At 37.5% G+C, this 26,238-nt stretch overlaps 1 protein-coding gene across 1 annotated transcript in view; it reads left to right on the forward strand.

Annotated features, from left to right (window-relative positions):
• Nucleotides 1-282: 282 nt before the first annotated feature.
• Nucleotides 283-26,238, forward strand: part of WDR44 (WD repeat domain 44) — an 89,950-nt gene continuing 63,994 nt past the window's right edge. Inside the window, exon 1 of the mRNA XM_040265133.1 lies at nucleotides 283-784. Within this exon, the coding sequence (XP_040121067.1) occupies nucleotides 708-784 (77 nt within the window). The 5' untranslated portion in view covers nucleotides 283-707. The remainder of the gene's footprint in view (nucleotides 785-26,238) is intronic.

Raw genomic sequence — 26,238 nt, forward strand, 5'->3', positions numbered from 1 at the left:
AATGCCTCTGTTTAGAACTGCAGTTAGTGAATGGGACACTCTGCCGAACCCCACCTACATCAGGCGTGCTCCCACAAAGTCGGGAGACCGCGTCGCTCAGGCGTAGGCTCTAGACTCCTCCCCTCAGAACACTCATCCCCATCCTTCCCCACTACTTCCGGCCCTCACCGAACGCCCTCAACGGCGCTTGCGCCGTTTTGATAGGCTTCTAGAGTACAAAAAATCTGAGCTCTGCCTCTCAGGAACCGCCCCCGCCTCCTCTTCGCCCCACCCACGCCCCACCGGCCCCTCCCGAAATCTCGCGAGGGTAGGTGCGCGTCCGTGTTTTGCTGGCTCTCCCAGCAGCTGTAATTGCTGCTGCGGGAGATATTGGAGCTGCTGTCGTCCGCGCGCCCGTCCTCCCCCACTGAGGAGAGCCACCGCCTCTTTCGCTCTCTTCACACACCTATCGCCGGGAGCGGCGGCAGCAACAGTCCCTGGATCCACCGCCGCCTCCTCAGACGGCCGCTCTGCCGGTTATTGCCTCAGTCCGGCACTTGCCGGCGGCCCCCTGTCCAGCTCCTCTCTTCAGATCGTCTGCTCCCTCCTCATCCTCCCCGGGACCCACCTCCCCACGGTTCGCCGGTGTGGAGGACGACTAGGAGGAGACGAGAGTCACCCTCCCTCCAGGCGGCGCCGGCCCCCTCACCCGCGGGTGTGTCCTATAAATGGCGTCGGAAAGCGACACGGAGGAATTCTTTGATGCCCCTGAAGATGTGCACCTTGAGGGCGGCGACCCTACCGGGTAAGTAACCGGAGCCCTGGCCCAGAAGCCAGTTGTCCCCGTCTCCTGGCTTCCCCTGTGCCTTCCCCCTACAGCCCTTCCAGGTCCCGTCGCCGCAGCCCCTCCGTCTCCCTCGGCTACTTCAGAGTGAGTTCCGGGGAGGGCAGTCGCCCACCTCGGGCAAAGCCCCCTCTTGGCCCTGGTAAATGGCCCCCGGGCTTCTCTCGGAGCCGCTTTCTCTTGTCCAGCTTTCTGTGAGGTGGGACAGTTTACGAGCTCGAGAGCCAGAGATGTGTATTTGAGGGTTTCAGAGCTTACCTTGAAACATCCGTTTTGGCCTTGGGGGCCATAGATTAAAGGAGCGGTAACAGGAATTGCAGTGACGGGTTTCTTTTCTTCTTTTACCGCTTACTTACCTATCCGATTCAGAGGTGTCTCTACTTCTCCCTATTTGCTGTCCTCTTTTGGTTGCACAAAAAGAAAAGGAGCAGAGCACTGGGAGGGGGAAGACTGGGTGTTTACTTAGGAAAGTCCTCTAGCTGATTTACTCTAGATCCACGGTGTTTTATTAAAATAGCACCTTGTCATGAGGCAGAGGAAATCGAAGATGAGTTCCTTTACAGTACTGTATAGCGAGACTGCGGTCTTAAAAGAGTTGCCGTACAGAAATGTGTACAACCGACTACAGCGATACAAACAAGTGCTGAGTAATCTGTGGTTGGAAGGAGAGCCACAGCTTTGCGCTCTTTTTCTGCAAAATGTTTTAGTGGTGATTAATAGGGAGATTCTGAGTAGGAACTACAGTAGTTGGAATGCTTCGCTTGCCTGGGACTTCTACTGACCCACTCCCGAATAATGTTTAAAGCGAGTTCACCGAACTACTGGTCTTGTGTGGCACTAGAGGCAGTGAAATACATTTTCGTGCTATAAGAACTTGAAAATGGGTAAAATTTGTCATGTTACTGTAAAAGTCACTAATATGGTTCCAAAAGTCAGCTGCCTTCAATTTGCAAGCTTACCCGTGGAAGAAATACCTTAATGCAAATTAATATTATCTGTATATTCTACAAGTCATTCTAAAACTGAATAGGTATTATATATAATATGTACCCCAAAAGTTACAGCAACAAAAGCAGAGAAAATATATGTTGGTAGGTCATTAATGAGTGTGTTTCCACCAACCTTCAAATCACTAGTACAGGATTTGAAGGTGGCAATCGTCAATCTTGAGATGGCATTGAATCTCCTTTAACTTCACAAATTCACAGCTAGATGGTAGAGGATAGAAAATTCACTTGGATTTCCAAGTATATAGGAGTCCTGTGAAATTAAATTTTGTCTTCCGGGTATTCCCCTTAAAGTTATCATTTGATTTAATAAATTTAGAGCTGTATGACTATTGTTTCTTTTCAATGAATGTAACATTTAATTTTGAAGAACAGCTACATCAGGACCTGTGTAAACTGCCTAGTAGTCCAGTACCTGGCAGAAAGAACTCCAGTGTTCATTCCCTTCTCCTTCCTTTCTTGTAATTAGCAAATTTAACTTCACAGGGTGCTTACTTTGGGAGGAAGTATGCACAACTTGGAGTTATTTAACTTATCTAAACTGAATGAGTCATTTTGATAGAATTGCTAGTCACTTCTTCCCTCCTGTGATAATAAACTTCTCAAGCACTTTGATCCTTTGATATGCTAGGTAAAAAGTAAAAACATCTCTTAGGACCCAGCCTTCTGATTTTAACTCTAACCTGCCCAAATATTGAGGATGTTGAGATCTATGGGTAAAACTACTGTCAGTCTATGAATTTCAAGGCTCCATCCTGCATTATTGAGGGGATTTCGAAGGAAATTAAACTCTACTGGAGAATTTAATCTGAAAAGAACTAGCAGTACTGAGAGAACTGCACAAGGTTGGCATTATTAACATTCCCTCTGTCCTTTGTGACAGTTTTTGTTATTTGCATAAGGTACTGTGAGGAAACTTGGCTGGGTAACTAACAACCTAGAAATGAGCGAGAAATCTTGATTTGTGAAAACATATGGTATCAGATATCAGTTATTAGAAGTATCTTCTCTCCCTTGAGATACACTCGGAGATTTACACCGTATGCACTCTAAGAGGTTAACCGACCCGGTTTGGGCACTTTAAGAAATGTTCCTTGCATTGCATGTTCTAGACTACACAGAACATTTCACCAGATTGTAGTAAACTGAGTAGGCTGTTGAGAGTTATCTCATGTTTCGTTAATTAGCAGAATCCAGATAAACAATCCATTTCCTAAAACTGATTTCTTTCTTCTTTTCCCCTTCCAATGGTGTCTTCAGCGTTGTTATTCTACTCTTTGAAATCAGAGTTAATAAAGTTAAAAATCAGTCCAGTTTTTTATAGGATGACTTGATTTGAATGCAGCTACTTTTCCACAGTGGGAGATCAACTCCACTTGTCCAGCTTTGCAATGTACATCACAATTACAACGCTTTATTTTGATTGATATTTTAGGTCAGATTTCCTTATTCTTTTCTCCATTTTAATGAGGAACCTTAGGCTCAAAGAGGTTAATAAATTGGCCTAGGGGACACAGCTTGTAAGTGACAGCTGGGAGATTTGAAACCAGTTCTTTGGACTCTTACTCCAGTATTTTTTTCTAGTACATCATAGCTGCCCCATACTGGGTGTGTGGGGTATGTGGGGTGTGTGGGTGTGTGGGTGGTGTGTGGGTGTGTGGGTGGTGTGTGTGGGGGGCGTGTGTGTATTCAAGGTAATTTCCTCCAAGAGATACTTGAGTCAAATGCTTTAGGACCAACTTCCTAAGTTGAACTGATGCATATATTTAAAACTAGTAGCCCAAACTTCAGTTCTCTTGACTAGAAATTCCCACTTTCTCTTTCAAGAATGTGTATTTTGTTTTGTCAGATAGGGCTGTTATAAGATCATAGCATGTTACAGCTGGAAGGGACATCTGGTTTAACTCCTTCATGTAAACTGTGAAAGCCAAAGCCCCGAGAAAGGAAAGGGACTTGTCCAAGGTACCACAGCAAACTAATGGCAAAGTTAGGACTTGAATCCAGATCAGTTTCACTGTCTAGAATTATCTTCTGCTATTTATCTTTTGATAAAGCAGGAAAGGGAGGAGAAAGTTTGATATAGTACAAAAAAGCCCTGGACTATGTATGAGTCATTTCATTTCCTCATCTTTAATTTGAGGAGAGTTTAACAGACTTGATGGTATTTTGTACATGATTTAAGACCTGTAGATTTGAAATTTGAAGTTTACTGGGTAAATTATATGTGAAATGAATGTTTGTGCTGTTTTGTGTGGATTATGCATATACATACTAAAGGCTTGCACTGAGAACATGTAGTAAAAACAAACGTGATGTTTTGAGCATTCTTTATTTTTTTTTTATTGGAAGAAATGGTAAAATTTTTAGAGTAGGAAGGGACAGAAGATCATTTAGCCCAGCTCTTCCATTTAACTGAAAGAGAAACTATGCTCAGAGAGGGGAAGTGACACATTGCTGATTAGTGGCAAACTCAGAACTAGAACCCAAGTCTCCTGATTCCTCATTTATACCATGATGCCTTGTCTGAGAAGGAAGGAAAGTTTCGCAGCTATTCCTGCTGTAGGTTTCTGGCACATACTCTGTTAGCAGGACTCCTGAGATAGTCAACTACATCTAATATGATTCTTGTTTCTTTCATGTCTTGCTGTCAGAGGACATGGAATATTCTAGGATCCTCACTTTTGCGCACTAATTTTCTCCAAGTCTGGATGAAAAAACGGTGACAGAACGAACAGCTAATATAAGAACAGGGATGTGGGGAGGGAGTGGGGTTCAGGATTGGGAACACGTGTACACCCATGGCGGATTCATGTTGATGTATGGCAAAACCATTACAGTATTGTAAAGTAAAATAAAGTAAAAAAAAAAAAAAAGAACAGGGATGGTTATTTGTTTTGTTAGTTTATTGTCAATTGTGGTCTATTATTTTAGATTGGAGTAATAACCCAAGTCTTGATTTTTAAGTAGTAAGAACTGAGATCAAACTGTCCCAACGAGTTGTTTGGTCTAAAAAATAAAAAGTTGCCTAACTGCCTTTGTTGAAAACTCAGTTTTTCACTTGGACATCAGAAACATTTCTCTCTGAATTGAAAATTGATGCATTTCAATTAAAAATTATTTGCGTGATATGGGTTATTTAACAGCCCTATTAAAAATAAGCTGTTATTTAACAACCTTATTAAAAATGGCTGTTCATGGGTTGGCCTGGAAGCATAGATGAATTATATTTGATTGCTATTGGCTTTGTGGATTGATAGAAATATATTTACATATGCTTTTTTAATCACACCATGTAGCATCATGTAGAGGTGGGAGGGGACCTTTTGCATATTAATTAGTAATATGCACTAAATTTAGTGGCCTCCAACTGTCAGTTTGGTAACTCATGGAAGTAGGACGGTCCGAAGCAGTACTGCAGTTTGGGGACTCAATTTGAATCTGTACAAACTCTTAAAACTGAAAACTTTATTCTGTTCTTGGGGTAACCTACTTCAAAAAATAGGATAGATAAAATTTGATCTTTAAAAATGTTAAAAACCTATATAGTTTTAGGATGTTGACGGTTCAATGATGGTCCTACAGAATAAAAAGTAGCTTCTAATTGTTGTTGTTTGAGACCTGTATCACCTTCACAGTACATGACAGTCCTTGTGTTCTTTTCAGCTCATTGTTTCGATTTTGACAAAGTCAGGTGAATTTGCCAGGCAAGCACCTTGAAGAGGCTGTTTGTTTCCTCCTCAAACTCTGCCTGCAATTCTGGTGATTACTTCCTGGGATACGTAGGTGGAGGCCAGGGTGGTGGTGATGGTGATGGAGTAGGTGGTGAAGGTAGCCCCCGAAGCCAAGAGACAGGTTCTCAGACTGCTTACTGGGACATGGATAACTGAGATCAGATGAATCACAGTATTTAGTATTGTTTTAGATACACACCTATACAGTAAATTAAACAACTCTTTCTGTGAGAGATTAATAGTCTATAAGAATTTAAAGTAATAAAAATTGTAGGTACTTTATGATGCCCTACTGATATTTAACTTGAATTGCTAATTAACCTACATTTTTGTTTTCTACCCACAGCTAAGCTAATTTCTACAAACTTTCACAAGGTTTGTTCCACCCTTGCTGTCAGATATTATTCTGCTAACAAGCTAAACCTTTAATTGGGTGCTTTCCTTACTCTTCAGAGTGGAATCTTATCTGTTCTCTTATTTCAGACTGAGCAGCCTTTGTATTAGTCTGTCATCTCATGATTCAAAATTGTGGAAAAACTGCATAAGACATAATGTGGGCCTCGTACCTGATGGCAACCCCAATGTTTTTCCCCAGTCCTATACAAATTTATCTTGGTTACTATAGCAACCAGCCTATCAGTTATTTTTCTAGCTCTTTTGCCTGCTCAGATACTAGGATTACCATATAATCAGGTTCTGCTAAAGCCCTCCAGATCTTAGCATTTTATTACCAGCTGCAGCTGTCTGACAGTTTTAGCTTCGCATTCCATTAGGGTCAATTGGTTTTAAGTTCACAAAACCTTTTTGTCCCCAAACATTTTAAACATACAGAATTTAACAGGAACATGTTTAAGCAATATTTCTCTCATGCTAATTTTATCAGTTCCATTGTTAGTCATTCTCTTGAAGATTGAATGCATTACATCACTGGCATTCAATGGCCATCCATTTGTCATATCAGCTAGAATAAATTTCAAGATCGAGTTACCATTTAACAAATATATACAAATATGATTTTAGACTTTATGTCATCACCAGCTAGCTGAAGTGACTTAAAAGTACCTTGATTCATCAATTCACAAATAAATAATCTGGCTTCTACCAAAAATTATTTCTGTAGATAGCAGAAAGAATGTTTGGACTTTTCATTCTAATTTTGGAAAACAGTTTAGCAGTTTAATAGGAAAGTTTATCTTTCTTTTGCAGCCTTTGATAAATGGGAAAAGAAACGTAAAGATTGAATAGTTGTACAGATCTTTATTATGTTCTGTTTTTTAAAATCTCGTAAAAACCTCAGAATTCAAATAACTAAAATAGTTAAGTTACAAACATGTTTGTCTTGCTAAAAATAAGAATGTTGAAGAAATATTTAGAATATATAAACTGATAGTTCATATAGTAGTTTATATAATGTTTGTGTTAATGTTTGATTTTGGTGCTCATGCTTGTTAATATTATATGGTGTAGTAATAAATATATGCCTGATTAATCTTTCTAAATATGCCTAATTAATCTTCCAGTTTAACCGAGGTGGTTAATCTTTTAATGCTTTAACCAATTTTGGTGTGTGTTTCAATATATAACAATAAGTAATGTGTTTTTAAAAATCAGAGTAGAATTTCTCTTAAGATATGTTGTGTACTTTTCAAGAAATATTTGTCTTTCTGAATTAGAATATTATGTAGTAAGCTTCTGAGTTTGTGAAATGATTAAATTAAAATTTCCTGGCTTGAATTTTTATTTTTAAATTGTTTGAATGGTTTAAGAGCATTTAAAATTAAAAGCATTTAATCTTAAAGCATTTTAAGATTAGTTTATCCTATTCAAAACTGTAGTTACTAAATTCTGATGATGCCCCAAGGAGAACTTTATTTTAATTGCACAAATAGGCTACAGAGCAGAAAAGGTTTTACTTTATCCACAGGACCCTAATCCCTAAAATTTTTTAAATAAAGGGGGAAGGGAGGATAGGAATTTTTTTTAAAGGCCTAGGATGAACCATAAAAATTTTGGAAAGTACTGACAGAAAACTTTAATGTTTTCCAGTAGGCAGCCTGTACAGAGGAAGCCATACCTGTATAAAATGTACTTGACCACTACTAATTGTAATAGACTGTTCCAGTACAAACTCATTGAACTGTGAGCATTCTTATGAACCACAGGTCAAACTCTTTAGAGAACCAATAAATAGAATATAGAGCTGTATTCAAACCATTTTCTCAGAAGCAGGCATCCTGGTTACTAAGTAGGCTCAAGAGAAGAGGTAAAAGTGTTCTTTCTGGCATCACTCTTGAACTGGAAAGACTAGCCATGGATGAACTTAATATCCATAGTCCTCTTTTAAATTTGTTTCTGAACATCTTTATTTAAATTGGGAAACAGAGGAAATTATTTTTCTAGTTATTCAGTTACGTTCAGTCACTCAGTCGTGTCTGACTCTTTGCCTCCTTGTCCATCACCAACTCCCGGAGTTCTCCCAAACTCATGTCCATCAAGTCGGTGATGCCATCCAGCCATCTAATCCTGTCGTCCCCTTCTCCTCCTGCCCCCAATCCCTCCCAGCATCAGATTCTTTTCCAATGAGTCAACTCTTCGAATGAGGTGGCCAAAGTATTGGACTTTCAGTTTTAGCATCAGTCCTTCCAAAGAACACCCAGGACTGATCTCCTTTAGACTGGACTGGTTGGATCTCCTTGCAGTCCAAGGGACTCGCAAGAGTCTTCTCCAACACCACAGTTCAAAACCATCAATTCTTCGGTGCTCAGCCTTCTTCACAGTCCAACTCTCACATCCATACATGACCACAGGAAAAACCATAGCCTTGGCTAGATGGACCTTTGTCGGCAAAGTAATGTCTTTGCTTTTGAATATGCTGTCTAGGTTGGTCATAACTTTTCTTCCAAGTAGTAAGCATCTTTTAATTTCATGGCTGCAGTCACCATCTGCAGGAATTTTGGAGCCCCCCAAAATAAAGTCTGACACTGTTTCCACTGTTTCCGCATCTTTTTCCCATGAAGTGATGGGACCAGATGCCATGATCTTAGTTTTCTGAATGTTGAGTTTTAAGCCAACTTTTTCACTCTCCTCTTTCACTTTCATCAAGAGGCTCTTTAGTTCTTCTTCACTTTCTGCCATAAGGGTGGTGTCATCTGCATATCTAAGGTTATTGATATTTCTCCCGGCAACCTTGATTCCAGCTTGTGCTTCTTCCAGTCCCGCGTTTCTCATGATGTACTTTGCATATAAATTAAATAAGCAGGGTGACAATATACAGCCTTGACGTACTCCTTTTCCTGTTTGGAACCAGTCTGTTGTTAGGGTTCTAGTTATTAGCAGTACTAATAACAATTTGTGTGGTTTTTAAAAAAAATAACTTTTAAAATATGCTTATCTACCCAAATGACAGGTGGTTTGAACATTTCTTCTCAGCCCCAGTTCCACCCCATTCACCCCCAGCTTTCTCCTTCCTAGCTTACCTCAAGGTCATTAGTACAGAGATTCCCTGGTGTAATAATTTATTCTTCCTTAACAAGTGAGAAGAAACAGTGGTGGATGAAATATAATGAATGGGTGGGTCTTTGGGGATGAATAAGGGAAAGATTGGTTAAATTGGATATAGCAGATGCATTGGTAAGTGGGATTGGTTAGTGTCACAGGTAGAGTGGAGCACTGGATTAGTGGACGATAGGTGAGCAGAAGGCATAGGTAGCTTGATAAAACTAGTACCTTTGTGAGTGAAAGTGAGTGGGTTTGTCAGTATTATGCAATTTTATCTTTATTGGATTGGCTTTAGAGATTAAAGCTAAGTACAGAGATCAGTCTTTTTTCCTCTAAGTGAACTTTGCTATACCTGTTTTATCCCAGGTCAAAGCTCCCGTTTGTTAACTTTTAACCTTTGCCATATTTTCCTGGGTGGAGAGATGTCTGCAGTTGATGTGTTGTTGTTGTTCAGTCGCTCATTTGTGTCTGACTCTTTGTGACCCCATGGACTGCAGAACGCCAGGCTTCCCTGTCCTTCACCATCTCCCAGAGCTTGCTCAAACTCACGTCCATCGAGTCGGTGATGGCATCCAACCGTCTCATCCTTTGTCGTCCCCTTCTCTTCCTGCCCTCATTCTTTCCCAGCATCAGGGTCTTTTCCAATGAGGCAGCTCTTCGTATCCGGTGGCCAAAGTATTGGAGCTTCAGCATCAGTCCTTCCAATGAATATTCAGGACTGATTTCCTTTAGGATTGACTGGTTTGATCCTTGCAGTCCAAGGGACTCTCAAGAGTCTTCTCCAACACCACAGTTCAAAAGCATCACCTATCCTTGGTGGCAATAGGGATGCTCTGTGGTTTTCCGCTTCCTTTCACAATTTCTTCTAGCAGTACTTTTGAACTTCCTGGTTTCTCTCCAATCTTCACTTCCACTTCCCATTCCTGTACATACTGGTTCCTATAAGAGTGAAGGGAAAAAGTGGAGGGGACTGAGGCAAAGACAGTGGTTTAGATTTATAGGACCTTTGTAACTTGGGTACATTCTGTATTCAGTAAATATTGTGCTAACAGTGAAGCCTTGGGAAGTGTTGCCAGTTATCCTGCAATCATATCGATTTCTTGTTACCAACCTCCCCCCACCCAGGATTGAATGTATTCCCAATAAGAAAGAAGTATTATAGTCCTGCATGTTGTTAAACATGCAAAGAATAGTAATGCCATACTGTCAATTAATGTTGGACATTAATTTTCAAAGTATTTTATTTACATTATCTCTTCTGACTATCCTGCAGTTCTGTAAGGTAGGACAATTTTTGTGAGACAGGACAGTTATGTTAATTTTGCAAATAAACAGCTCAGGGTGAACAGGGATCAGCTAGCAAAAGTGGAATTTCACTAGTTTGTGATACTTAAATGATGATTTTGAATGAAGATGTAAAACATTAGGTCCCTCCCACTTCACTTTTCTAAGCTATAAATATTTTTCGATGATATGTTTTAAACATGAATTATTAAAATGATGAGGCTGACTCTCCTGCCAGTTGGGTATGTATAATTCACTCTTTTTTTTTTCTTTTTCCCCCCCCTTAATTCACTCTTGAAAACAACAAAAAGCAGTATTTTAAATGCTTTTCTTTTTATACTTTAAAGAAATTGATTATGCTATGGTAGCTAGGTCAGAAAATGACCTTGCTCCTGAAAAAGCTGGAATCCCAGACACTGCTACTACATTTCAAAGGGTATGTTCTTTCTATGTTCTAAGGGAAAACTCCTCAAGATGTGAGACACTGCTGATTTGGGCTTCTGTGCTTCATCAAAAAGTCTTGATCCCAGATTTTTCTTTTCTGTAGTTGTTTTGTAGGTTGTTAGTTGTTTAGACCACATTTTTTTTTCCTTTTTTTTTTGCAGTATAACTCTGGTTCATATTTTTAGCTACAAGTCACTAATTGGAAACACAATGTTTCTCCCCGCCCTGCCTTCCTCTTCAGAGGTGTTTTCTAGCAGTCACAATGAATGCATGTGGTGGTTTTTAATATTTTCCAGCTGGTCAAACATTTTGGCTATGAAATTAATGAGAAAAATGGCATTCCAGTAGCTAATTAGAAAAATTATATTCTCAATAATTACTATTTAAGGTGGAATAAGGATGAATAATATTTTTAATAATAAACTTGGCCTACAGATTGTTTTATATAGGTAAGCATTCTAGGTAATTTGAGATTTTTCTAGAATATTTTATCAGGTTTTAAATACACCTTCAATAAAGAATGCAGAAGTAGAAATTCAGATAAATCATAAAAGTAGAATTTATAAACTAAAATGCTTAATTACTGAAATATGTCATTTTCAATTATTCATAATATTGAGGGAGAATATGAATAATTAAATGTTACGAGTTATACCAAACTCTCAGTTCAGTTGTTAGTTTACAACTTCCTTTCTCATCAAATCTTTTATCAGAAATAACAGTAATGTTTTGTGTGTGATTTAGTTTGATTTTTTTTTTGTTCCTCTGCCAATCTTTGGTGATAAGTAGTGAACTCAGAAGGAGAAAAAGAATCTCAAAGTCTGAATAATTGGTTCATTGATAATATAATTGATTTGGTTACATTTTTTTAAAAGGGGAGTTGTGACAGTTTCTTTAGTGCTCTTAATTTTTATGTGAGGTGACCTTAGAAGTTACTGGCATTTACTTTTTAAGATTAGTACACCATCTATGCCAAAACCAATACAGAATTGTAAAGTAAAAATTAAAAATAAATAAATAAATTAAAAAAAAAAAAAATAAAATAAGATTAGTACACCAATGAATGTTTTAGATAACTTAAAAACTATATTAGCACATTAACTTGATAAAGCTTCTGTAAAGTGGCCTGTAGACAAAAATCTTGTTTACTTTCTAAGAAGTAAGTTACAAAGTGATTTAGCACGATGGCATTAGTATTGACTTTTCCAGACAGTAGTAAATTTAGCCATCTGTTTCTGCTGCAATTTTCTAGAAATTATTTTAAATCATTAATAGATGTGGCTTTTATCTAATCCAGTTTGACAGTTTGGAACGTTGATATAGCTGCCCTACCCTGGAGTTACTGTTTGAATGTGAGTATTTATTGAATGGTTGTAAATGTGCAGGGTAGAATGTTTTTAGTTTAGAATTCTTGAGCAGGTACAGAGAAGTGATTATTCTGTTATTTTATCAATAAATAGATTATCAAGCTGTTCTTTCAGAAATATGACATAAAACTACATGAATTACATAAATCAGTTTTGAAAAATCAGCTTGTCATTTTAGACAATATTTAGTTGCTTAAGGTCCACGTCAGGTTTGTAATTACTTTATATATGACTGGAATTATATTTCATTATAAAGTTTCCTTTGATTTCATTATAGATCACTTACAAATGTTGCCACAAAACCCACTTTCAGAAAACATAGAACCATTGTGCCAAACTTTCTCACCATCTATTTCTGTTAATACCAGTGATAAAATAGTCATTAGGTATTTTAGACATATTCTGCTTCTTGACTTTCATAGTACTTTAAAATGGCACTTCAAAGAATATTAAAAATATTAATTCACATCTTGAGGGTTTGGTTAATTCCCTATTGATAACTATAAGTATATTCTCCATTTTTTATTAATCTTGTTAATAAGCCAGTATTACCATGTATCAAGGGAAACCTCCTTCTGTGGGGACTTTTATGCTTAGCATATAATCTAGTAAAACTTGCCATAAGAATGTAACTAATTAATAAATACATTTATTAATGATGTATATGCATCAGTGTATACATTTTCATTCCAGTGAACAAATTTTTAAAAACTATGCACTTAGAGCAAGATTTAAAAAAAGTAAAACCCAGTATATTATTCTCTAAATTTGAACTGTTCTTTTTCAACTTGAGGTTTTGTTTTGTTTTTGATTTTGAATTTTGCTTTGTTTTTGTTTTTCTCTTGCCTGGCCTAAGTGGGAAGAAATCCTCATGTCAGTGTTTTGTGAGCACCAGAACCTTTCTGATTACTAGTTTAGACTGAGCACTTTTGTGTTGGTCTTAGTTTGCTATCAGATCTTCATATTTCAGCTTGCTGGGCTTTGGAAATCAAAACCCTTTAATTACTTACTTATTTTAATGGCTAGCTAGGGCCTTATCTATGCTTATCTCCTTTTCACCTCAAGGACCTTAGAATCCCAAACCTTTGTACAGGTGAGCTGTTCTTTGCTCTGCTTGATTCAGTTCATTGATGTACTGCTTAAGCTCATCCTACTTTTATATTTTCCCGATGGCAAAGGCAAAAAAAGGTGGATAAAAACAAAATCAAGCTATGAGGCAGTTCTCCACTAAGCCCTTGGTAGCCACCTTCTTATAAGAAAAATGTTTGCCAAGCCACCAGCTTTATTCTCACTGACTCACTCTATACTCCTTCCTTCTGTGTCATTACTCTTTTTAACCTCCTTAAGAGTCTGTCAGGAATTTTGCAACCTGACAAGAGGCTTCTTCAGAGCCAACTACGTTTTTTCCTCAGAACCTAAAATAAAAAACGAGTCCTTTTACTGACAGAAAAAGAAAAGAAGACCTTGTTAGACTGTTTTTCTTTGTTGCCCAATTTCATCCAGAAGTCTAGAAATAGGGATGTTAAATGTGAGATCGTTCTTACATTTTGTGTAGTGGGTCTTTGAGTTCCCAGTTATTTAGTTGACTGTGAAGTAGGTGTCAGGTTTAGTCTGCACATTCCTTCCTCCCTATTCTCAGAAGGGTTAAAGGTTTTGTTTTGTTTTTTTCAGATAACTCTCAGGTAAGAGGTAAGAGAAACACCAAACCCCAAAGGCAGTAGGATCTGTCTATAGCTAAAGGGTGAGAAACTAGAGGTAGAATGGCCTATGGGATCTGCCTCTTTGAAATTATAGAAATTCAATGTTCTCTTTTAAAGTGGACCTTTAAACACCAATTATCCTAAAGCCTTAGTGCATGAGTGATGAATATTTGAGTTTAAAAGTTGGAAAAGGTGATCCAGTGATTGCCTAGAGAGAAACCACTTGCTGAAGCTGTGAAAAACAAGTTAGACTCCTGCAGTAGTCAGCCATGTCTATACTTGATTTCAAAATGCAGATTTTGCAGTAAGACAGGGAAGGGAATGCAACTGGCTTCTATTTGAGAAATATAATCTATATGTGTTCTTAATGCACACTTGTATTGATTACCATTCAAATATAGGAGCTATTCGTGCTTCAGGTTGTGGGAAGATGTTGAGACAGAATTGAAAAGCAGGTTCTACCTCATATTGTAGAAGGTTCATTAGTTTTCTTGATTGAAAAATATTGAAAAATATCTGAAATGTTTCTTACATCCCCTTTATAAAGTGAAAGTGGTCGCTCAGTCGTGTCCGACTCTTTGTGACCCCATGGACTGTAGCCTATCAGGCTCCTCCTTCCATGGGATTTTCCAGGCAACAGTGCTGGAGTGGATTGCCATTTCCTTCTCCAGGGGATCTTCCTGACCTAGGAATCGAACCCCGGTCTCCTGCGTTGCAGGCAGACGCTTTACCCTCTGAGCCACCAGGGAAGCCCCTATGACTCTGTAAATACAGTAACCTAATCCCTTTTTAATGACAACATAATTTTAATTGATATTTATCCAGAAAGTTGACTGCTGATCTTTATTTGACCTATATAGCTTAAGTTCATTTTTAACATGAGGATAGTTTCAAATGATATATCTTTATAAATAATGATTATAAGTCAATTTACATATCAAAGGATTTATCAGTTTGTTACAGTAGCCATCTTGTTTTTTTGAGGGATTCAATCTAAGTCAAAATAATGAAGCTGTTAATAATACACCTTCCTGTTCTTCACAGAGTGTTTTTGAAAAATGTATATAATAGTGTATATACAATATTTGCATTTGGTCAGGTCTACTGAATGCATTGTCTGGAAAAACTTTGACTAAATTCACAGATGTTCTACTTTTTTCCCCAGTCAGTAAATGCTGTTTAATACTTAGATTAATATTTATACAAGGACATTGGCCATACAAATCCTCCTACTTTGTTCCTTTATCACACACGAACAGATCATAGAATTAATCGTCCACCTAATTAATTTAGGGATAGGGTAGAGTTGCCAGATAAAATACAGGCCTCCCAATTAAACCCCAATTTCAGATAAACATACTTAAACTGGAATTTAACTGAGCTGCCTATATTTATCATTGCTAAATGTGGCAACCCTAGGTGAAGGAGAAGCAGAAGGAGACTAGTAGGTATGGGCATGATTGTGAGACTTAAATACAACTGAGTATGTAGTGACAAGGGTCACCTTTATGTACTCTGACATGAATACCAAGATTTTTGCAATGTTAATTTTAAGAGTCCAGCTCTTTTTTTCTTTGTAAGTGCATTCCCGAAAACAGACCTCAGAAATAACAAAACTTAATATATTGTTCAGAGATACATGGCATTTTAAAAATAAGTAAGGGAACAGTAAGTCAGATCTGGGCTAGTGGTTCCCTCTAAGACAAAGGCATCAGAATATAGCACGCAGTACTGCTCTGATCTTGATGCTGTTCTCATTCTCAGGTAACCTAGTGAGTCACAGTTTAGTTTGTTTATTGTGCTTAATAATTACATGTACATGCTACATTATACTCTTGTACATATCAAATATAGAATAACAGTTTAAAAGTTAAGACAGACTTCAGTAAGAAAATTAGCCTAGATGCAAAGTTTCTCTGCTTATACTTTCCAAAATAAAACCAAAGTCAAAAAAGTCAAGAGGCAGTCATTTCTGTCTTATCTTCTCTGGATTAGCCATCCTTAGGAGAAGGAAATGGCAACCCACTCCAGTGTTCTTGCCTGGAGAATCCCAGGGACGGGGGAGCCTGGTGGGCTGCCGTCTATGGGGTCGCACAGAGTTGGACATGACTGAAGTGACTTAGCAGCAGCAGCAGCAATATTTTGTATCATCCTACTCAGTTTCTGAAACATTCACCAAATTGGTTTCTCTTTTGGATATGTTCCATTTTATGTTTCTTTTAAAATATGGTATCCCAATGACACATGATATTCTAAAGTGGGAAGTAGAGTAGAATTTACCCCCCACCTTGTTCAGGACATAATAGTTTTCTTATGCCTGCCAATGCAGGAGACATAAGAGACACAAGAACATTTTTGGATACTGTCAGCTAGTATATTCCCTAAGCCCTCCAACTTTGTGCCATCATTTCCTTATGGTTTTTCATTTATCCATTAATCAGCACACCTTGAATTATGTTTAGCCAGTTACAAGCCCACCTAAGTGTATTCTAGCCTACATCCCTTTGTTGTCTAAAAGGATATCTAGAGAGAATTATAAAATTTAGTACAAATTTTTATACAAAAATATCCAGATTTTTTTGTGTGTACAGTATGTTCTTTATGTGCTAGGCCAGTAACCCTATCAAAAAAGAAAATTAATTTTGCATGTTTGGCTTTCTGTGAATGCTTTTTCTTAAATAAGAGTATCTTTTCTCCACACCTAAGGCCCTTAAACCATTTCATCATGTGTTTAAGAATTTTGCTTGACATTAACATCAAGTGAATCTGTTTATAGTTTGTAGCACTACCTGCTTTCCAGTGTTGACCACCAAAGTTTTCCCTAATATCCTCTTCCATACTCTGATTCTTCAGAGGTTTTAAAGATTGAACTCTATAAATTCTCAGCTTTTGCTAGGATATAATTTGTCTGGGATAGAAGAACTGAACTCTTACCTCTTTGAATGCTTTGGAATTCGATTTCCTCATTCTGTAATTTATTTTTCCCTTTCTGGTTTGACTATCAGCAATCTTAATTGGAAAGAAAAAGAATCGATATATCTTTCACATATGTACATTCAGTCAAATCATGTCTGGTTTGATAGCCTGCCCGACTCCTCTGTCCATGGGATTCTCCAGGCAAGAATAATGGAGTGGGCTGCCATTTCCTTCGCCAGGGAATCTTCTTGACCCAGGGGTTTCAAACCTGCGTCTCCTGCATTGGCAGGTGGATTCTTTACCATCTGAATCACCAGGGAAGCCCAGCCTATTACATTATATAATTTATCCACGTATAAGCAGACTACAGTTTATTTTTGTTATTCTTGTTAATATAAATTAAAATAATGAAAAACTGTCTCTGGTATTTTTTAAATCTTCTCACATTCTGAGCAACAGTCTTTCTGATACTGTTCTTATAGGTTTTTGTACTTTTCCTTGGATGTGTGTCCATTCCATCCCTCCAATCTCTTCTGCATATTCTCCTTTAAAATATTCCTTATGACATATCGCCATGGAGATGCAGTCAACAAAATTCAGACAATGAGAAATTCTGCATGGTGAACAACCTAGTGTCTTTGTTTATTTAAGACTTATTTAAAGAGCTGTTTTAGATTCACAGCAAAACTGAGAGGAAGGTACAGAGATTTCCCACACACCTCTCCCCCAATACATGTATAGTCTCCCCGATTATCAACATGCCCTCGCCAGAGTGGTACATTGTTACGACTGATAAACCTCCTTTGACACAGCATAATCACCTAAAATCCAAAGTTTCCCTTAGGGTTCACTTTTGGTGGTGTAGGTTCTATGGTTTTGGATAACTGCATAATAGCATGTAGCCATCATTATAGTATCGTACACAATAGTTTCACCTCCCCAAAAAAATCATCTTTAGGATGAACAGCCTAGTTCCTCAAAACATGAACTGCAAGAAATAAAAAAAATGAAACCTACTGATTGAAAGGGACATATCAACTGATTATGGCACATGATGCTTATTTGGATAATGGTTGAAATGGACCAACTGTAAAAAAAATTTTGAGACTATTTGGGAAATCTGAATGTTTACTGTATATAATAAGGAATTGCTAAATTTGATAATAGTGTTATAATTATATTTTAGATACATATTGAAATCTTTATGGGTAAAGATTAAATAATTTCTGAGATTTGCTTCAAAATAATCTGGCAAGGGAGTGAGGGAGGCATATTGATATTGATCACTATTGACCATGGTCAACATTTTATACATGTGGGTTCATAATATTATCCCAGTTTTGTACATGCTTGAAATAGCCATAACTAAAGGTTGGAAAAACTGCCCCAAAATATTTTTTGTGGTCACATACAGTGTTACTGGCAGATTCACAACTAAAACTCAGGTATCCTGATTCCAGTTCATGTTCTTTTACTAGGTAGCTAAACTTATAGCCTTTCTACTTTGAGGTTGGTGTCATGGTGCCCTTTCAGTCTTTGGGAACCCCCAAATCTTTGGTGGAGAATTTGTGGTAGCACTCCTAGATAATTAAGACTTTAATAAATGGCCAGTTTCACTTGACCAGCTAACTGACTGTATGAAAGTAGGAAGGGATTTTAGACTTCTTGGGGTAAACTGACAGGCTGCATGTGTTCTTCGAGTCAGTAAAGAGACCCGGGTCCTAGACCTAATCAGACCCTCATCTTAGCATAGCTCTAGGAGAGCATGGGAAAAGGCAATGGCACCCCACTCCAGTACTCTTGCCTGGAAAATCCCATGGACAGGGGAGCCTGGTAGGCTGCAGTCCATGGGGTCGCTAAGAGTCGGACACGACTGAGCGACTTCGCTTTCACTTTTCATTTTCATGCATTGGAGAAGGAAATGGCAACCCACTCCAGTGTTCTTGCCTGGAGAATCCCAGGGACAGGGAGCCTGGTGGGCTGCCATCTATGGGGTCGCACAGAGTCGGACACGACTGAAGAGACTTAGCAGCAGCAGCAGGAGAGCATGACCTTGTCTGCCTTGTTCACTACTTTCCAACCACTGCCTAGCACTGTGCTGGTACGAGGTAAGCAGTAGGTAAATGTTGAATGAAGGTATTAATTTAACCTTCTTCAGCCTTGTTTTCCTCACATGTGAAATGAGACAGTGGTCTAAATGAGTCCTCCTTCAAACACTGAAAAAATAAATATTCTTACCTTCTTACTGATTTAAAAAAATCCTTTTAGAACTTTGAAAAGAATTACTGTAAATTTCTTTTTAACACTAGGTAATATCTATAGGTAGTATGCACACTTTTAACACCTGAGACAGAAAAATCACAGTTATGTTGTATCAAAATCCCTTAAAAGTAGCCTCTGCATTTTCTGTTGGATTGATTTTGTTTCTATTAAGTGAATGAATACGATCCCGGGTCTCCTGCATTGCAGGCGGATTCTTTACCAGCTGAGCTATGAGGAAAGCCCACTGTTCTCAACATTAGTAAATTAGAGAGTCAGGTTTATTAGCAAGTTGCAAAATCAAGCTCAGGCTTCCCAGGTGGCTCAGCGGTAAGGAATCCACCTGTCAATACAGGAGACACGGGTTCAATCCCTGAGTCGGGAAGATCCTCCAGAGAAGGAAATGGCAACCCACTCCAGTATCCTTGCCTGGGAAATTCCATGAACAGAGGAACCTGGGGGGTACAGTCCGGGTTGCAAAGATTAGGACACAACTTAGTGACTCAAAAACAACAACATAATCAAGCTAAGAGAGTTATAAATAAAATATTGCATTGCTTGCATATTTTGAATTGAATGCAGTATTATTGAAAGGATTTGACATTTTGCTTTCTATGGAAACTTAGTGAACAGCTTTTAGATAAGTTGTAATTATTGTTGTCAGATCCAAATCCCAGTGATTAGCACCTACCTTTGGAAGTAATGACCTTATTATTCTAATAAAATTTTACCTAAGGTGTCTGAAAGTTATCAATGTTTCAGGTCAGAGTTAATAAAAGAAAAAATAATTACTTCTCTGCAAAATGACCAGAGCAATGTTTTGATGCCATGTAACATTTTAAAAATCATGTTGTGTAGATACTAAACTGCATTGGTGGTAGTTGTTTAATTGCTGTCATTTCCATCTCTGCAACCCTGTGGACTGCAGTACGCCAGGCTCCTCTGTCCTCCACTATCTCTTGGAGTTTGCTCAGATTCATGTCCACTGATTTGTGGTGCTATCTAACCATCTCATCCTCTGCTATCCCCTTCTCCTTTTGCCTTCAATCCTTCCCAGCATCAGGGTCTTTTCCAATTAGTCAGCTTTTTGTGTCTGGTGACCAAAGTATTGGAGCTTCAACATCAGTCCTTCCAATGAATATTCAGGACTGATTTCCTTTATGATTGACTGGTTTGATCTCCTTGAAGTCCAAGGGACTCTTCAAGAATCTTCTCCAACACCATAATTTGAAAGCATCAATTCTTTGGCACTCAGCCTTCTTTATGGTCCAACTCTCACATCCATATATGACTACTGGAAAAACCATAGATAGCATTGACTATATGGACCTTTGTTGGCAAAGTAATGTCTCTGCTTTTTAATATGCAGTCTAGGTTTGTCATAACTTTCCTTCCAAGGAGCAAGCGTCTTTTAATTTCATGGCTGCAGTCACCATCTCCAGTGGTTTTGGAGCCCAAGAAAATAAAACTTGTCACTGCTTCCCATCACTGAAGTGATAGGACTGGATGCCAATGGTCTTAGTTTTTTAAATGTTGAGTTTTAAGCCATCTTTCTCGCCTTCTTCTTTTGCCCTCAAGAGGCTCTTTAGTTCCTCTTCCCTTTCTGCCATTAGAGTGGTATCATTTGTATATCTGAGGTTATTGATACTTCTCCCAGAAATTTGCATGATGTTCTCTGCATACAAGTTAAATAAGCAGGGTGACAATAAACAGCCTTGACATACCCCTTTCCTGATTTGGACGCAATATGTTATTCCATGTCCAGTTCTAACTGTTGTCTTGACCTGCATACAGATTTCTCTGGAGACAGATAAGGTGGTCTGCTATTCCTGTGTCTTTAAGAATTTTACAGTTTGTTGTGATCCACACAGTCAAAGTCTTTAGAGTAGTCAATGAAGCAGAAGTAGATGTTTTTCTGGAATTTCCTTACTTACTCTATGATCCAACAGGTGTTGGCAATTTGATCTCTGGTTTCTCTGCCTTTTCTAAATCCAGCTTGTACAGAAGTTCTCAGTTCACATACTACGGAAGCCTAGCTTGAAGGATTTTGAGCATAACCTTACTAGTATGTGAAATGAATGCAATTGAAGGATAGCTTGAAAATTCTTTGGCATTTCCCTTCTTTGGGATTGGATGAGAAACTGACCTTTTCCAGTTCTGTGCCCACTGCTGAGCATCCCAAATTTGCTGACATATTGAGTGCAGCACTTCAACAGTGTCATCTTTTAGGATTTTAAATAATTCAGCTGGAGTTCTATCACCTCCACTAGCTTTGTTCATAGTAATGCTTTGTAAGGGCCACTTGACTTCACACTCCAGATCTCTGTCTCTAGGTGAGTAACCACACCATCGTAGTTATCCCGGTCATTAAGACCTTTTTTGTGTAGTTCTTCTGTGTATTCTTCTACCTCTTAATCTCTTCTGCTTCTGTTACATCCTTACTGTTTGGTACTGAACACAAATACCCTAGCTGCAAAAGGAAAACTCTAGAATTAAAATGCTAAGTGGATAGGAATGGGAGAAAGCATCTGTCACACATTGATTTATATTCAAACATGAGGTTTGTTAGTATAAACGCAATGTAGTGAGTGCATGAAATTAACTTTTTACAGAAAACAGGATATAATGAATTAAAATATTCTGTCTGTACTATAAGTTGCTGAAATGCTAACCTTAAAATTGCTTTTATATTCAAAACCTGAGTGCAAGCTACACTAAAAATTAGTATTTGATCTGTAAGCCATGTGGGGTTTTTTTGTTGTTGTTTGTTTGTTTAGTAGAATACCAATATTTTTTTAACTTAGACTCTGTTTTGAGGCTGTTTTCATGTTTAGTAATACCGTCGATAGACATTGTCTTTAATTTCAGAAACTATGCTGCAAAATCAAAGATTTACTGAATTTGTAATTAGTAAGAATATGTTGGAAGATTCTTTTTATGCTATTAGGTGATGAAGGTAGTTTCGCCCATTAAAGTCATATTTTTGTTCAGCTTTGTAAGAAGCACATTTCTTATTTCAATGAAGCTTTGTTAATCATATATTTAAATGCATCAAAAAATATTTGATTTAAAAATAACCTATAGTAAAAACTTTTGAAACAAAAATTGAACTTTTGAAGTTCTCATTTTGGTTTCTAAAAGTTTTGTTTAAATGCGTGTAAACTACCAATACTTAAATATATCTACCTGTTACTTTGGTTTTCTTAAAGATTTCTCTCACGTATGGGGTGTAATAAAAATGACTTTATTTACATTTTTATGGGAAAATTGGGAATTTTTATGGGAAGAATTACTAACCTTAACCTTTAAACAGGAGGAGTCTAATATTTAGTATCTACAGAAAATTTTGAAGGAATATTTTTCTAGTTAACTAGATGTATCAGAGTATTTGGGGCTTCCCTGGTGGCTCAGACGGTAAAGTGTCTGCCCGCAATGTCAGAGACCCGGGTTCAATTCCTGGGTCGGGAAGATCCCCTGGAGAAGGAAATGGCAACCCACTCCAGCACTCTTGCCTGGAAAATCCCATAGACGGAGGAGCCTGATAGGCTACAGTCCATGGGGTCGCAAAGAGTCGGACACGACTGAGCGACTTCACTTCACTTCACTTCTATCAGAGGATTTACCAGACATTTCTGGATGTTTGTGTGTGTGTGCTGGATTATGTCCATGTTTTCTATGATGTATCTCAAATTTAAGGAAAGTCAGAGGGTATAAAATTTAGATCATTAATCATGGTATAAAAATTACATCTTCACTCCCAAACTAATGAAAAATAAAAATAAACTTTCCTAAAATTACAGAACTCTTGAAACCCTTGCTTAAAGATCTTGCAGCTAGTTGGTTGGGAAAGCCAACAGTAGAACGAAATTTTCTTGATCTAGTCCCTTATTTCTCCTGTCCCCAAACTTAAACATGAATAAATTGTCTTTAGGCACATAATCACTCTGAAATAATATAATATTATCTCTACTTTGAATGTATAAACTGAGTTACAGAGAGGAGTTGAATGGTTGTCTAGGGAGATCCTCATAATATCTGGATTCTTTCTTTACCCTACAATTCCATTTTTAAAAACCCGGTTTCCCAGACTAAATGCAAAAGATAGAAAGGGAGGGGGAGGAGAGCTTTTAAAGGCAGGCACATGGCCAACTGTATAAAGTGACCACTTCCATTGAGGAGGGAGATGTAAAGCTATAAAACCCAGACATTTCAAGCATGGTAGCCTAGGGTCCTGTAGTGTGAAAGCACATAAATCCTCTGTACCTTACAGTCCCTGGAGGGCATTACTGTATTAAAATATAGTGTAGTATTTGAGCATAATTATTCTGAGTCAGTAGCAAAGGGAAAAATGTATATCCTTTAAGAAGGTATTTTCAAGGGCAAGATTACTGAAATGGCAAGGCTTAGCCTATAATGTACTTATTTAAGAGCTGCTTTTGAAATTTGAAATTCAGAAGTAATTACAACACTTTCAGAAGTTTGGCACTGAAAAGAGAAGCTTCATTTCTCTGGCAGTTTTCTATATGGAACATTTCATTATTTTATTTCCTAGCAGTGCCAAATCAATTAGATGTTAATTGCAGTTGTTAAAGGCAGATCAGGATTCAAGCCTATGACTTAATTAGTTTAGTCCAACCCAAGAAGCAATGCTAGTTATCTTTACGTTGGTGTTCATTCACAGCACTGCTTAGAATATTCTCATAACTGTCATCTTTTAAGGCTTTACACAGAAAAAAGGCAACATTGCAATGTAGTTGAGAGAGTGGACCCTAGAGTCAGACTGCCTAGGGTCAAATTCTGGCCCAGTTATTTACTAGCATTGCAGTTACCCATCTGACCCAAGCTTCAGGTTTTTGTGTGTGTGTAAAATAGGGAAGGTAATATAACTTATACCTCATTGGAAAGTTGTAAGGACTAAAGAAGCTAAAGCAAGCAAGTCTTAGCACAGTTTTTGGCACATGCTTAATAACTGATGGCCATTGTGTAATTGTTATTACAAGGCCACTATTAAGAATTTTTCATGTGGGAATACTGAATAATGATCTACTGTTTCTTATGGTGAAATGAATTGTTGTTTCCACATTTTGGCATATGATACAAATCATTTTAGCTAACTTTGCAAATTATAAATATGCTTTCATGTTTTACTAGGTGCTAATGTTCTATAAATGGATGAAAAAATTTATCACAAAAAATTCTGGTTTTATAGACTACCTGTTAAAGACAAATTCAGGCTTAATCAGACTGGAAGAAGCTACAAAGTATTTTACTACCTACCAAAACCTTAACAACCTTTTAATATTTACATTATGTTTCAAACATGACTGGCTTTTCTTATTAGTTTTTTGTTTAATGACATCACAAAATGCAAGCAGGATCCCATTTTAATCCCCAGCTCAGTATAATCTGGTGTTTTTCATGTTCCCTGTTGTTAAATAGGCTGGAGCTTTATGGGCTGTAGGGTATCTTTTCTGTATCCAGAAATTGGTCTCAGGCTGCTCACTACTGACAGACTGCCAAAGTGCCTTGGAGAAACTTGGTGACACTCATTATTTGTGAGTTTCAATGGAGCAATTCAAAGCTGCTGAGGAAAGAAACTACAGCTTATTGTGTGTGCCCCATGTGCTCTCTCACTTAATCCTATGAAGTGTAGATGGTTTTACCCCTTTTCCAAAGGAGGAGATTGAGGCTTGGAGAAATTAAATGAATTGATCAAGATCACACATAAGGTAAACGGCAGAAACAATATTCAAGCAACATCTATCTGCACATGTTCTTTTCACTATATTCCCTTGGCTCTCAAAAGGAAGTAATAAATTACTTTTTATATTTTGTACATAGTTATATGTAAAACTCCACCAGAACCAATCAAAACTGTTTCCTTGTATGTCAACAACTGATCTATAACTTAGAGCTCTTTATGAAACCAGTTACATACAAGAGAGAAAAATGTGGTACCCTATTCTGTTTTTTTTTTTTTTTTTTTTTTTTTTTTGACAGCTAAAAAACCTGATCAGATTTCTCAAAGGGGAAGTCATGAGGAAGGCAGATTTTCTTTTCCTTTCCTTCTCTACCTCATATGGGGCTTAGGTTTTCTGAAAAAATCTTACTTCCTCTTGTCTCTATACCTATGTGGTAGGTGATTTTCTTCTTGGTTGGAATTCAGAATATGTGCTACATGGGAATTTGAGCCTCTTCAAGGTTTTTTGTTTTTGCTTTTTAAACTTTTGTTATTGATTTGATTGCACTTGTATTATTTTACACATTCTTTGTGTAGAATCTTGATTCCTTATTTAAAAATTGGAATAGCCTTGGTCCTAATCACCTCTGGATAAACAGGATTTTGTTACAGAGCAGTATATGTTTGCCAGGGAAAACAAGTAATTGGGGATAAAAAAAATTTTTGTTCCTGGACATTATCCTTTATTAAGATGAAATTATATTGTCCAGGCTCTGCAATTAAATGGGCAGGCACTATTTTATACAGCTACCTTCTTTTTTTTTTCTAAACAAGCTTTAAAAACCCCTAAACTAGGATTGTGTCTTAATCATTTTCCTACCCTTAGTCTCTGATAGTGTTTCATAAATGTTCATTGAATAAAGGGGTTGATTTTCTATTGAGTGGCAAAAGTAACTTTTTAATCACACTTTCGATTAGAGGTCAAAGATTACTCAATTTGGCACATGAGAAGCTTGGTAGTAGGACTTGATGCTTCTCTTGATTCTGCCCCTAACTAAATATGTGACATTGGGGAAAGCCATTTAGTCTCTCAGCTCCTCAGTTTCTCTACGTATAAAAAGAGGCTTTATGGCTAGATAGATCTTGAAGGCACCTTTCTACACAAAATTGTATCATCTGTGATTGCTGCATTTAAAAAATTTAGAAATGGCTTATTAAATATTTATGATTTAAAAGCTTCTTAGTGTATAACCCTGAAATATAATAAGCAGCTGTAAGGGTATGTCACTCTTTCATGTTTTGAAGCAGATATCAAATTGTTCCTATTTGAAGAAAAATATAGGGGGTGAAAATAATTGGTGAAAAGTTACTTTTTAAAATTATCATATCTAAAGTAGCCTGTATTTAAGAATAGAGTTTTGTTGTAGTAAAAACAAACCAAAAAAGAGCTATGAACAAAAATGGGTTCTCTCTCTTTAAAAGTAACGTAAATGTCTGATACATATGAAACTTCATCCATTGGGCTTCCC

Source organism: Oryx dammah, unplaced genomic scaffold (assembly GCF_014754425.2).
Source record: "Oryx dammah isolate SB20612 unplaced genomic scaffold, SCBI_Odam_1.1 HiC_scaffold_23, whole genome shotgun sequence".
In the NCBI taxonomy this organism is placed as follows: Eukaryota; Metazoa; Chordata; class Mammalia; order Artiodactyla; family Bovidae; genus Oryx; species Oryx dammah.